At 43.0% G+C, this 12,709-nt stretch overlaps 1 protein-coding gene across 1 annotated transcript in view; it reads right to left on the reverse strand.

Moving 5' to 3' along the window:
• LOC308472136 (cytosolic phospholipase A2 epsilon-like) overlaps positions 1-12,709 on the reverse strand; it is a 46,395-nt gene that overhangs the window by 993 nt on the left and 32,693 nt on the right. Inside the window, exons 11-20 of the mRNA XM_080996643.1 lie at positions 11,849-11,886; positions 10,188-10,323; positions 9,297-9,433; positions 6,479-6,701; positions 5,520-5,634; positions 5,016-5,153; positions 3,812-3,919; positions 2,675-2,863; positions 1,723-1,892; positions 1,136-1,322 (exon numbers count right to left, since the gene is read on the reverse strand). Of these exons, the coding sequence (XP_080852769.1) occupies positions 1,136-1,322; positions 1,723-1,892; positions 2,675-2,863; positions 3,812-3,919; positions 5,016-5,153; positions 5,520-5,634; positions 6,479-6,701; positions 9,297-9,433; positions 10,188-10,323; positions 11,849-11,886 (1,441 nt within the window). The remainder of the gene's footprint in view (positions 1-1,135; positions 1,323-1,722; positions 1,893-2,674; positions 2,864-3,811; positions 3,920-5,015; positions 5,154-5,519; positions 5,635-6,478; positions 6,702-9,296; positions 9,434-10,187; positions 10,324-11,848; positions 11,887-12,709) is intronic.

Consider the following 12,709-nt stretch of genomic DNA (forward strand, 5'->3'; position numbering starts at 1 on the left):
CAAGTAAAATCACCTAAGTGGCCATTTTATGATCAGAGTCTTCCACCTACACAGTTCTCTGTGTCTCCTTCCCACTTTCCAGAGAGTCAAGGGGATGGGAAACAGTGTAGACTATATATATTATTTGAGCGGATGGCGCTGTAATCTAAACCACTGAGCCTCTTGGGCTTGCCGAACGGAAGGTCGGTGGTTCGAATCTGCACAACAGGATGAGCTGCTGTTGCTCTGTCCCAGCTTCTGCCAACCTAGCGGTTCGAAAGCACACCAGTGCAAGTAGATAAATAGGTAAACGGCAGTTACATGCAGTCTGGCACTCGTCACAGTGTCCCATTGTGCCAGAAGCAGTTTAGTCATGCTGGCCACATGACCTGGAAAACTCCCTGGGCCTGAAGTGAGATGAGAGCTGCACCCCATAGTCAACTTTGACTGGACTTAACTGTCCAGGGGTCCTTTAACTTTACCTACAAGGCTATTGAGCCTTGAACTAGTGCCAGCATTTTACCAGTATACAATTTTGCACATCCACCATTTGTAAAATAAGCTGGTAGAGCATGAGACTCTTAATCCCAGGGTCATGGGTTCAAGCCCAGCATTAGGCAAAAGATCCCCTGACTCTCATGGCCCCTTCCAACTCTACAATTCTATGATGTTGATGGATAGATATAGAGACAACCCTAATTACAGGAAGCTTATCAACCACAAAATGGCCACCTTGAGGGAAATGGGTGGAATATGTGCTAAAATAGAGACCTTTGTTTGACCCTTCTTTGACATTGTTGTATCATTGGTAGGTCGGCATTGTTGTATCATTGCTCCACCATTCTCCTAAGTTCTTGCTTTATAACACATGCAGACAATTCAGTGCACCATGACAAAGGCATTTGCATGTTGGTCATTATAAAATTAAGACCTGGCTGTAGAGCAAAGACACTTTACCATGTGCTCAAAACTAGGCCAGATACAATCAACCTGTAAAGTTGTGGTTCAGTGCACTTCTACTTATAGGATTTGGTGCTCATGGAAAGACTAACAATTTGACCAAAGGAATACTTGAGTGTCTAGTCAGCGAAGAGCATTATTGGAGTGTGACTAGTCATTGTGATGTTGGGAAGCTCAGTGGCTTTTCGCAACTTACCAGGTTCTTTGTATTTTCTGAAAGTATCATTTGTCAGTGGGAAAAAGAGCACGATAGGAGCTGCTGCGTTATCTGTATCTGCAAACCAATAGCACTCCTTCAGGTTCTTCTTGTCTTCCTCACTGAGCTCCATGTTGGGAAATGGGATTCCGAGCTTAGCAATATAAGTGGAAAACTGGTCTAAATTCTAGGTGAGAAATCACAAAGAAATGGGCTGTGAAAATCAAATACAACACAAAACTAATGCTGCACCAACAAAGTCTGTTTCAGCCTAGAGTGGCATCTAAGTAACTCGCTCCAGCTGTATAAGGGTTTCCACTTATGTAACGGCATTTTCCCTCCTCTTCTTTCCACGTGTGCTCCGGAGAGCTGGCGGAAACCTCCAAACATGTGGGGAGGTGGGAGAGATTTCAATTGAGAAAGCAGAAAGCATTGTGCTGCAAGAACATTGTTGTATATCTTTGTTCAAATCCTGCATGACTTTTGTAGGATTTGAAAGATGGCCAGTCCACAGTGTGCGCCTGTTGCATTTTAATCTTTGCATAGGAGCTTATAGAAGAAAGACAGGAACAATTAAAAGATCTCACCAAGGTCTGTGAACCCCCAGTGTAATTTAAATGCAGTATAAGATCCACTTTTCTCTCAGGTCTCAGAAGGGGTGGGTAGCTGGTATTGATGAAAAATCCAGTATCCACCAGAGACAGAGCATGCTCTGCTGTTTCCATTAGCTGGTTAGGGTAATCATCCACCACAGTATCTGAAAAGCAAATTTGCAGGTCAGCTTTGTGCAAAAACAACAAAAGCTCCCAAGGCAAAAAATAAAGGAATGTCCTCTAATTTCATTCAAACTTTGTGTATTAGTGCTTTATAATTACCGTTTTAACCTCTGCTGCTCCCCAGTGGGATTTTTTAGGGGGAGGGAGAGCTGTTAAATAGTATTGTGAATGTTACTTTATTGTCCTTAATTATTTCGGAGGGTTTTTTTGAAGGAAACATGAGGAATTTCCTTTTTAAAAATATGCAAACATGCTGAAATGTGGCGTACTGAAAAGGCTGGGAAATGAGAAACCAAATTGGGGAGATTCTCCCATTCCCAGCAAACACTGCTATTCACCCCTGAAAATGTTGGAAGAAGTTATATGGGACACAAAGAGTGAGAAATGTATGTAACTGAAAATGTGAACTTTTTTTCTAGGGTTAACTATGAAATGTAAGGCAAAAAGTGGCAACAAATCAATCACATAACCAGTGAAATATCACCACAGCTGTTTTGTGCATAATTTTCCACTGGTTCTCCAGCCTCTTTGAGCCTCTTTGGCCTTGTATTCTGAATCTTCCAAAATGTCTTTGGTGGAGCAAGCTGCCAGGTTCAAATGGAAGTGATTCTTTGGTGAGAACTGCTTGTGCCACACAATGAATTCCTAGTTTAATTAACACAAAACTAGATTACTCGTTTTCCTGAGTCAAATGTTCTTGTATATTGAGTGACAACTGAGAAGCCAACAAGATATCACCACAAATGTAGGTTTATTACTGTGCCTTTCCACGCAGAAAAGTGCTCATTCTTCAAGTATTCCTCATGAAACTGGAAGCCTTTCAGGAAATTGGGATATTCTGCTATTGTTGGGCGTCCTGTTAAGACATCTCGGAGACCATAAGATAGCTGGCCCTGGGGGGTGATTTTGCGGGTTTCCAGATCTCGTGGTCCTGAGGGTGAAAGAGAAGCATCTGCAAAAGACATAAGGGATGTTTAATGCCCCTTGATAACAATGACATTTTGCTCACAGAGGCTTGAGGAAGATCAATAACATAGTGAAAAAGCACCTCTTTTGTCTGCAGAAGGTCACAGGTTCAGCCCTTTCAGTAAAAGGATTTAAGGATATCTTGCCCAAGATTTCAAAAGACCACTGCCAGTCCAAACAGAAAATAAAAACTAGGCTTGATGGACCAATGGTCAGAAGCGATAAAGCGCTAGGAATAAAACCTAAGATAGCTTTGGACCGCAAGCACTGCCACAAATAATATTCTGTGGTGGCAACACTTCTGGAATAGCTATCACTTTGTGGTGTGCCATGCTCCAACACTGTTTTGTTTCATTTCAGACAAGGATACACCTCTTTGTCTAGGCTCTTGAGGATCAAGAATTTTGCCTCACATATTTTGCCTCACATTGATTGAACATTTTTTTGGTGATTTTTCTGTGAGTCTTACTAATGTTGCTGATGATTAATTAATTATACACTGCTAATGATGCTTTCATTCTTGAGGTATGTACCACCATCAAGTGAAGGGTGGATTAAAAATACCTCCAATTAATAAATAAAGCATCTTAAATACACATATTCATGAGCTGTTGTTGCACATAGCCTGAACACGCCGGAAAGGTAAAAACCCTCCATAGACTAGGTTTTAAGTAGATTTGGTCTCTCACACTAGTTGTCAAGGGAACTGGGAGAATTTGGGCCTGGTTTTTTGTCTGGATCAATGTCTTCTCCTGTGTCTGATTACTTTCTTGGGTGGGCATTTTTTGTTTTAATGGAATCAAACAATAATGTTTCCTGTCTCCTTTTACTGGAACAAGTAATTAGTCTACGCAAATCTGTTATCAAACAGGAGTGTGTCAACAATTATTTTACAAAACAGAAAAATCTAAAAGAAGCAAGGATGTCACATTACCAATGTCTTCTACTTTGTCTTTTGTCCACCTGCTCCAAAAGTCTTCAGAGTTATGAGCCAAATTCCAGAAATACATGAAATCCATGGAAAATATGCTGCTCCACATCCCTGTGAAATGGAAGAGATTTCAAAATACTAAACAGGTGAAGCTTTGGAAGGAAATGGGTATTTTGCCTTGCACTGGAGCTCACTAATTGTATAAAGGCATCCAGAGTTGTGAAATGTGGTTTCAGCCTGAAAAACTGTTTTGTAATTCTCTTTGGAAAATGGATTCCTGCAAGGGCTATGGATCTCAGCCCTGTAGTGTGGATGTAATGGGGTCATTGCTAGAAAATGTTCATATGGTTATTGTCCCCCATCCTGTCCAAAACATCATCTTGTTCATGTGTATATCTGTTTTGAGAAGGGGGGGGGACAATGACCAGGGAACAATACACAAAGCCATGGTAAGCAATGTGATACCAACTGGGTGTTGTTGGGCTACCACTCCCATGGGGGCCCAACAACATCTAGAGGGCACCTTGTTGGTTACCCATGCATCTGGGCAGTCGCATCAGCATATTTGCTCCATATATTCTCTCAGAAAACAAACACACATGCCCAAATGCTCACTAAGAAAGCTTAGTGGATTCTAAATTGAGCTAAGGAAATTATGCCAGTTTCTAATTGTGCAGCAGAGAGAATTGCAACACGTGATGAGCTCCACCTGCTAACATGTCTTTGTGCCCTCAGTTATTTAATGCATAGTTCTGACCTCCTTTGCTTCTGATCACCCTAGTCAAGATTCACATACGACTGGTTTGGAATACACTATTGATCATCACTGTCCCTTGCTTTTCATCAAAAAACCAAGTAACACTGAAGTGGGGTAGAAATAATAAACCAAACTAAACCTGAAACTAGGGAGAAATATTTGCTTTTTAGAATAACTCACAATAATCTGAACAATTATCCGTGTAAACCTTCACACTGCATTTAAATGTGTTGTGTAAAATATTACTGCACTGTGTTGCCTACATAACTCAGTACATCAACTTTCCTTGAAGTAGCTTTGCCAGTGAAGCCAAAACAAAAAACAAAACTGATTTAGACATTTGGGAACTACAAGAAAATGATTGGGTGCTGGGGCAAGTGAATTGATCCTAGCTCTACTTTGTCTAAACTACTATTTTCTTTCTAATTGATCCTCCCCCGCCCTCAGCACCTTGCATGAAGCAGATTCGACTTTCTGGAAGCTTCTTCATCAGTCGTCCCATGAAGTACTCACTACCAAAATCTTCTGAATGGGTGTAGGCTCCATATTTGAAGTTCCCCACTTCGTAAGGTGTGAACTCCAGCCACTCTGTGAAGACAACAAAATGGAGTTCGATTTCCCCTACTGATGTGGGGAAAGAGACTTGCACAGCCAAATCTTTTTACTCGCTAGCAGCAACAAGTGATGCCCAAGAATTCTCTAAAAGTAGAGTTTTATTTCTTGCCGAAGCAGGAAAAGTTACAGCAAGCAATTTGGAAAGTGTTTAGAGGATGGAACTCCAATCTCTGTTTACACACAATTATATACCAGTACAGTCACTCTAACCACAAAGACAGGTGTTTCCATACTTGAGCTGGCTAAGCATTTTTCCTGGGCCGCCACTGCTTTCCCTGAGCTTCTGGGATGGTAGAACAACAAAGAGGACCCCTTATTGATTTATAATAGCAACATTACCTTTATAATCTTGAGCACTGTACTGGTCTTTAAGGTTGACAGTCAAATAAATGGGCAAGGGATTCTGACCCTCATTCACAGCCATTCGCTGACCTGAGATTGTACTATTGTCTTTCTGCAAATGAGAGAGAAGAACAACAGTGATCAAAATTATAGATTCATTAGTTTAAAACTGAGATGGAATCTAAGATCTGAATATGTGTCTGCATGCATGCCTTGGCCATCATGTGCACACATTTTTATATTGTTATATTATATTTGTTTGAAACAATTCTATACAGTGGTACCTCAGGTTAAGTACTTAATTCGTTCTGGAGGTCCGTTCTTAACTTGAAACTGTTCTTAACCTGAAGCACCACTTTAGCTAATGGGGCCTCCCACTGGTGCCGTGCCGCCGGAGCACGATTTCTGTTCTCATCCTGAAGCAAAGTTCTTAACCCGAGGTACTATTTCTGGGTTAGCGGAGTCTGTAACCTGAAGCGTCTGTAACCTGAAGCATATGTAACCCAAGGTACCACTGTACTGGCTTCCATGTCAAGTCTCAAGGCAGCGTACAATATTAAAATACATATCAAAACACTGAAATGCAGGGGGAAATGCAGCTGAAAACTAGGGCAACATTAAAAGCATAAGTGTGTTCTACACAGGAGTATGAAATACAGTGCCCTCTATGAAATAAAGTGCCCTGTGATCCTCAGGAAACACCTGATGAGCCCCTCACTGTTGAGTTTGGGTGCTCTTGTCATTATTGGATCCTGTCCCATCAAGAACATTTCCCGTGGTGTAGTGGCTCTGCCTACACCTCTTAATACTCTCACTCCACCACTGAGGTTAATAGCTCCCAGACCTTCCCCTATTATTCTCTTTGCATTCCTCCTCTGTTGTGTATAAACCTCCCTTTTCCTTTGATTAACCACCATGTTTCAAAATGGAAGGGAGGTGGGGAATACAACAGTTACCTCATCATGTAACATGGATTCAATGACAAGCCCCCAGAGGTCTATGAATGAAGTGTTGTGTCCTTCTTCGCTTCTTTGTTTCAGTTCATTATAATAATACTTCAGTTTATCCATGGAAAAGGAGTTAAGCTTGGACTTTGTCACTTGCTTCTGGGCTTTGAGAATGGCTTCCTCCAGGTATTTCTGGGACCAATCAGCATCTTCATACAAATTTCCCATAGTCCTGAGTTTTGAGAGATACTATCAGACTGATATGCAACTAATAGCATAGAAACCTCAAGTTCAGAGAGAGACAAATTCTAGCTTTTCATAAGAGCTGCAAGCCAAATAATTTAAAAAAAACAAAAACATTTCAAATGTGCTTTTAGTTTATTACTCTATAAATTAAATTTGCATAGATCTGCATATGAATAAAAACAATTTTTCAGAAACAATAAGTATACTTAGATCAAAAGTGGGTAATCTTTTTCAATGCTTGAAGGCCACAAACCTCCATGAGCCATCTCCCAGGGACTAGGTGCCAGCAATGGGCATGGCCAGAGGTAAAAGTGGGAGGATCAATGGTTATAGCTCTTACCTTTGTCCAGTAGGCTACACTTCAGGCACAAAAACGTCAGAGATTTCTACACACACACAAACACACACACCTTCATCCTGGCAGGCAAAAGGCTTAGATGATTCACACATGTATTTTTTTATTTAGGTCAGGCACACATGTATTATTTAACATTATTTTATTAATTTAATTCATGAGTCACCTATTTTATTTTATTTTTTGGCTAAGCAACATACACAGTGAAACAATGACTTTTTAAAAAAATAGAGCCATTCAATCATACTACCCTAAATCAATGAACCAATCCAGTAATAGTACAACAATACTTTTTAAATTTATGTTGATTTATTTAGAATAATTTAAAAACTGCTTAATAAAAAGCCTCTCTAATAATATAAAACAATAATCAATAAACTACAGATAAAAGCAGCAAATGTTAAAAACAAGTATCCATAACTAAATTATGTTTCCAGATAAGTGTGCTGAAACTCAATAGAGACAGGTAAATCAAATCCAGCAATCCTCAGCCCAACTATTGCAGACCCTCCAAGTGTCCCTATTTTCCAGGGACATCCCTGATTTAGAGAAGCCATCCCAGTTTCTTATTTGATCCCAGAATGTCCCACTTTTCCTTAGGACATCCCTATTTTCATTGGACAAATGTTGGAGGGTATTGAGTTATCTGACCCCCAAGCCGTCTGAAGGCAATTCTGTATATGGAAGGTTTTTTATTGTTTAATGTTTTATTATGTTGAAAGCTGCTCAGAGTAGCTGGGACAACTCAGTAAGATGTGTGGGGTATAAATAGTAAAATTATCATCACAGAATGGGACGTCCCTATTTTCATCGGCGAAATGTTAGAGGTTATGCTATTGTCATCATTCTGCAGATGCAGATTATTGGTGTTCAAAGATACTAGAGATATTAAAAAGGCTGCGGGGAGGAACTTTGCCTGGCATCAAAAAGATATTAAAGTAGGCACCAGCTAAGCCTCTCAGGGTAGGGTATTCCATAGATGGAGGGTCACTGCCGGACAGACTCTTGTAGTGAAAGGGGCTTTTCTCTTTTTCTAAGCTGTGTGACAATGGTGAATGCCTATTTAGAGAATGTGCCTGCCATCTGCAGTTTTTATGAGCACTTATCTTAAAAATCCTAATGATGCCTTAATCAGCTGCATTTTTGTGAATTAAAAAGTTTCAGACCGAATGATCTAGCTGATTAATGAAAAGACTGCTTATCATATCAGCGGCAGCGGCAATTGCAAACTGGCACAGCTGCGAGGAAGCCAGGGGTTGACCACCGGTTGTGTTATTCAGCCTGAGCTGGTCACAGGGTCTTCTGGGACTTCCCACCAGAATTTCAAATGCAAAATGGCCAACCATTGCCAGTCTAGGGGGTGCAGTTGTGGAGAAGGACCTGAGGGAGCCTATCTCCACTCAGGTCTGCCTCCACACGTTACATTCTGGCTGCGCCAGGAGTGGGCAGAGCACTCAGCAATGGATATCCCATCTGCCCACCTGGTATATCATGGCCTTACACAAAGGCAAGCTAACAGAGCACATGTTTGACCTTGTTGTGGAATTAATCAGATGCAGTATTTAGGACCAGGAAGGATTTTTGCCTGTCTGGAGATTTTGCATACCTCATAGCACCTGCCACAACCTTCTGGCAGAAAAGGCATTGGGTTGGATCCTTAGTCTAAACTGGAACTACTGTTTATGGTACTCTGGTAAAGAAGTCTATGGGGAAAGTTTTCTCCAAATGCCCAGACAGGGGCTAATGGGCCAAAAGGCTTCCCACGTGGTGGCCTGGCAGTTCGCCCCATTTGATCTGCATTATGGGAGGGTTGCTTTAACCTAGGATTGACCCTTAAGGAGCAATCAGCCAGCAATCAGGATAGACTGATTCAGGATGCATACCCAATGCTTATACCAAAGCCTGCTAATATCTGTATTCAATAAAGTTGTGGCCATTTCAGTCCCAAGCTGTTGCCATGTCATTATTGGTTCTTATGCCCTCTGCCCCCAGTGAATCTGGGTTCGCTGTGCCTGCAAAGCCTTGTAGCCCTATATTTTTCATAAAGCAGAAGGTAAATATCAATCATAACACAGTTATTTAAAAGGGAATTTTCTCCTGTGACGTAGGTAGTACTGGTAGCATGGAAAGCTTTAAGCATTGTCTTGAATACTGGGCAACCACATAAAACAGCAAACTGAATTGGGCATACAAAATATAGTAAGTTTGAAGAAAAGCCCTCCTTACCATGTTGTGCCAGACAAGCCTGTGAGATACGTAATGCAGTCTAAGAGATTCAGTTTCTGCAGACCCAGAAGGCTTCCATACATTGCTGCAAATGACCTGGTCCCACCACCTGTTGTCATGATTGCCACCACAGGCAACTGTTTAACACACAGAAGCAGAGAACGAACAGTAAGCTGCTGGACCTTATTCCAAAAGTACCATGTTTGTGAAAGAAAAGATAGAGCAGATGCTCTGCAACACTGGTACTGTCATGTGCACTTAGCATTGACAGAGGTTTATAGAAGTTACCTAACATAATAAGCATAATATTAGCAGTCCGGAATATTATGTGCATTGAGTAAGGTGAAGCAAACAGCATATTGTTTCCCTCTTGTTCTTCCACTGCCCGTACAGGATACAACTGCATCAGAAGAAGCTTTGGGTGGAACTGGGCATCTTTGCATCAATGTGTGTTCCACCCTATGAACCACAAGCCTTGATAAACCATTATAATGAAATATCTGGCATGTGATCCTTTCAAGAGAAATGGCTATGACCCAGGAGGCCAGCTTCTGGAGAGCTGACTCAGAGGTGTGGCATGGTTAGAGAAGTTAGTTTCTGATCTGTGCAGACTCCTAAGCAACATCAGGAATAAAGTTTAATTGACCATTAACTCAGCTTGTAGTGTCTTCATTCTTAAACAGCAGAAGGCAGTAGGAATGGACAAATCTATCCACTCTACTTTTCTCATTTTGTCCAATCTCAAATGCAAAACCCCCCTGAATTTTTCCTCCATTCCTAGGTTGCAGCCTGCCCCAAGATATCTAGCACTAGTTCATGAATGATGGAGCTAGCTGGCTACTCTAACCTTCTTGCGGAAAGAGGGAAATGAGAAGATCCTGTGTCACCTACCTCATCATCCTGCAGCTTTTCCTTTAATTGGAGGATCTTCTTCACAGCTGTAGCAACATATTTCCTTCTCTTGGTAAGGAAATTTTGTTCTTCTGCACACAAGTCATAGGCCAGGCGCACATCTAAATCCTTTGACCTGCAATACATTGCTTTAGCATTGCTTCCAAAATCGCAATTCAGATGATTTGCATAGTTGACCTAGTTGAATATCATGAGCAGTAGTGGACCTTGGAGTATCAACTTTCAGTGGCAGCCCTGTGTGACACCAAAATTTGGCTCACACACCTCTCTCCTTCCATTCTACATCATAGTGGTGGCACCTCCAAGGTGCCCTCAAGGCTCCACACCCAGTGCAACCAAACTGGACTAAACTGGTCGCATTTCCCTAAATCCACGAGGATGCCACCTCCAACAAGAATGTAACTATGGCTCTTGCCAAGGGTACAACAATGATGAGACTGCAGGTAAAATGGAGCAGCCAGTTGTGTGATACAAAAGGCTGCTCCAAAATCATCTATACTATATTTATCTAGTCTTACTAAAGCTAATCTGACTTTTGCACCTATAGTGCAGTTACATCAACAGTGCAGTACCTATAGTGCAGTACATCAGCAGTGGCGGTCTTAGAGGCCCTGAGCCAGTGACGCCGCAATGGGGGGCATGGGGGGTGGTACACCCCAGGTTCCATGCCTGCGGGCGTGACAAGAAGTCACCCCATGGGGGCTCACGGCGATGTGAGCAGCCATCGCGCGACAGCAGCCGCCTTTGGAGGAGACTCCATTCGTGGCTGCAGCCACGAGCAGAGGATCCCAGCGCTGGCAGCAAACTGCTAAATACAGCGCATGTCTGGCATTGCACGCTTGTGCTGTACGTAGCGACGCTGCACATGTGCTGTATAGCAGTTTGCTGCCGGTGCTGCTCCAGCACCGTATGGACGGTGCTGGGATCCCTACAGGCGTGTTCGTGGCTGCTGCGGCACCGGAGGGATCCCAGCACCGTCCGTATGGCACTGGAGTGGCGCCAGCAGCAAACCTCTATACAGCGCATGTGAGGCGGCGCTACGTACAGTGCATGCGTCATACGTAGCGATGCCGCACATGTGCCCTGTCGTGATGCCTTCCCCGGGTGTCATGATGCCTTCCTTCGCCCCTACCCTGAGCACTGAAAAGATTATGGTGCCCTCCATATGTAATTCAAAATCAAAACAACACCGAAACAAAAAATACAATTATATTTTTCACGTAACTTACATGTAAGGCCCTCGTGCCTCCTTCCCAAAGCCAGGTGCCTCCTTGCCCACCTTTCAGAAGGCAGCATGAGGAGGGGGCAGGATTTTGGCATTACAAAGGGTGCCATAGTGCCCAGGCCCACCACTGCTTTCTTTTGTTACCAAAACATTCCTGAAACGTACCATTTCTGCTCAGTCACAGTTAGGACTCCCCTTGCCCTGTTAATTTAATCTATGTTTAAGCGTTATAAGGTTGCCTTTTTATAGATCGGAGCAAGAGAAACTCACTCTAGATTCAGAAAGGGCAACAAAGTGTGTGAATTAGTTCCTGAATGATCTCACTTCTGAGATTCAAAATCATAGTTTCCTGAGAAACGAAGAAACAAAACTGCACAAGCTTAGATGAAATGGGCAAAGAAAAACAATGTTTTACCAGTCTTTTGCCTTCACATGCAGATCAAACGTTGTGTCCTGAAAATCAAGAGAATGGGTAAAACCTCAGGGATATCATAAACTATTCTGCCCTTTTAAGAGCACAGCATGACAAACAAAGCAGTCCTGTTGTGGATCAGCTGGACCGCTACTGCAAATCTAGGCATTTGCGCGGACAGGCGGAGTCCCCAGATCCCGAGCGGTCCCCCCCCGTCATGTGGAATAACAACTCAAGACAACGTGCTATGGGATTAAATTGGTCACAACTTTATTAAATTTCAAATGTGGGTAGACCTTGGCTCAGGCATTGGGCGTTCTCCCTCCCCAGTCCCCAGCTGGGGACCTAGGGAGCTTCAGGGTTATCCAGTGGGGGGGGGGGGATGGGCCAGCTCTGGAGAACATATGTTCAAGCAGAGATAGCCGCCCCCGTTACACCGCCGCAGGGGAGAGCAATGACGACCTTTCGGCGTACGGTCAAAGCCTCCCTTCAGAAACCCCTTTAGCGGGGAACCCTGGTATCGCCGCCGCAAAGGGGAAGATGGACTAAAGGATTCCGCCCAAGGCCTGATACCGCCAAAGTTGTGACGTTTTGCTACGGGAAAGGCGAAACCTGCCAATGCAGGGAAATTCCTTTCCGGCCCTTTAACAGCGACCTTAACGTAGCAGCGCCCGCATACCTGTGAAGAAAAGTTAACCTGCAAAACCTATGAAGAAAAGTTAACCTTCAAAGGAAGACATTAACTGAGGGTGGGTAGGGTGGGAGAAGCTCTGGAGCCAAGTGAGGATTCCCAGATAAGATCCTCCCTCTATTGTGTGGGCAGGTAATCCCTCCCCCTACCTGGCCTGGTCTCCTTGGCAACGC

Source organism: Podarcis pityusensis, assembly GCF_964106645.2.
Source record: "Podarcis pityusensis genome assembly, chromosome: 1".
Classification (NCBI taxonomy): Eukaryota; Metazoa; Chordata; class Lepidosauria; order Squamata; family Lacertidae; genus Podarcis; species Podarcis pityusensis.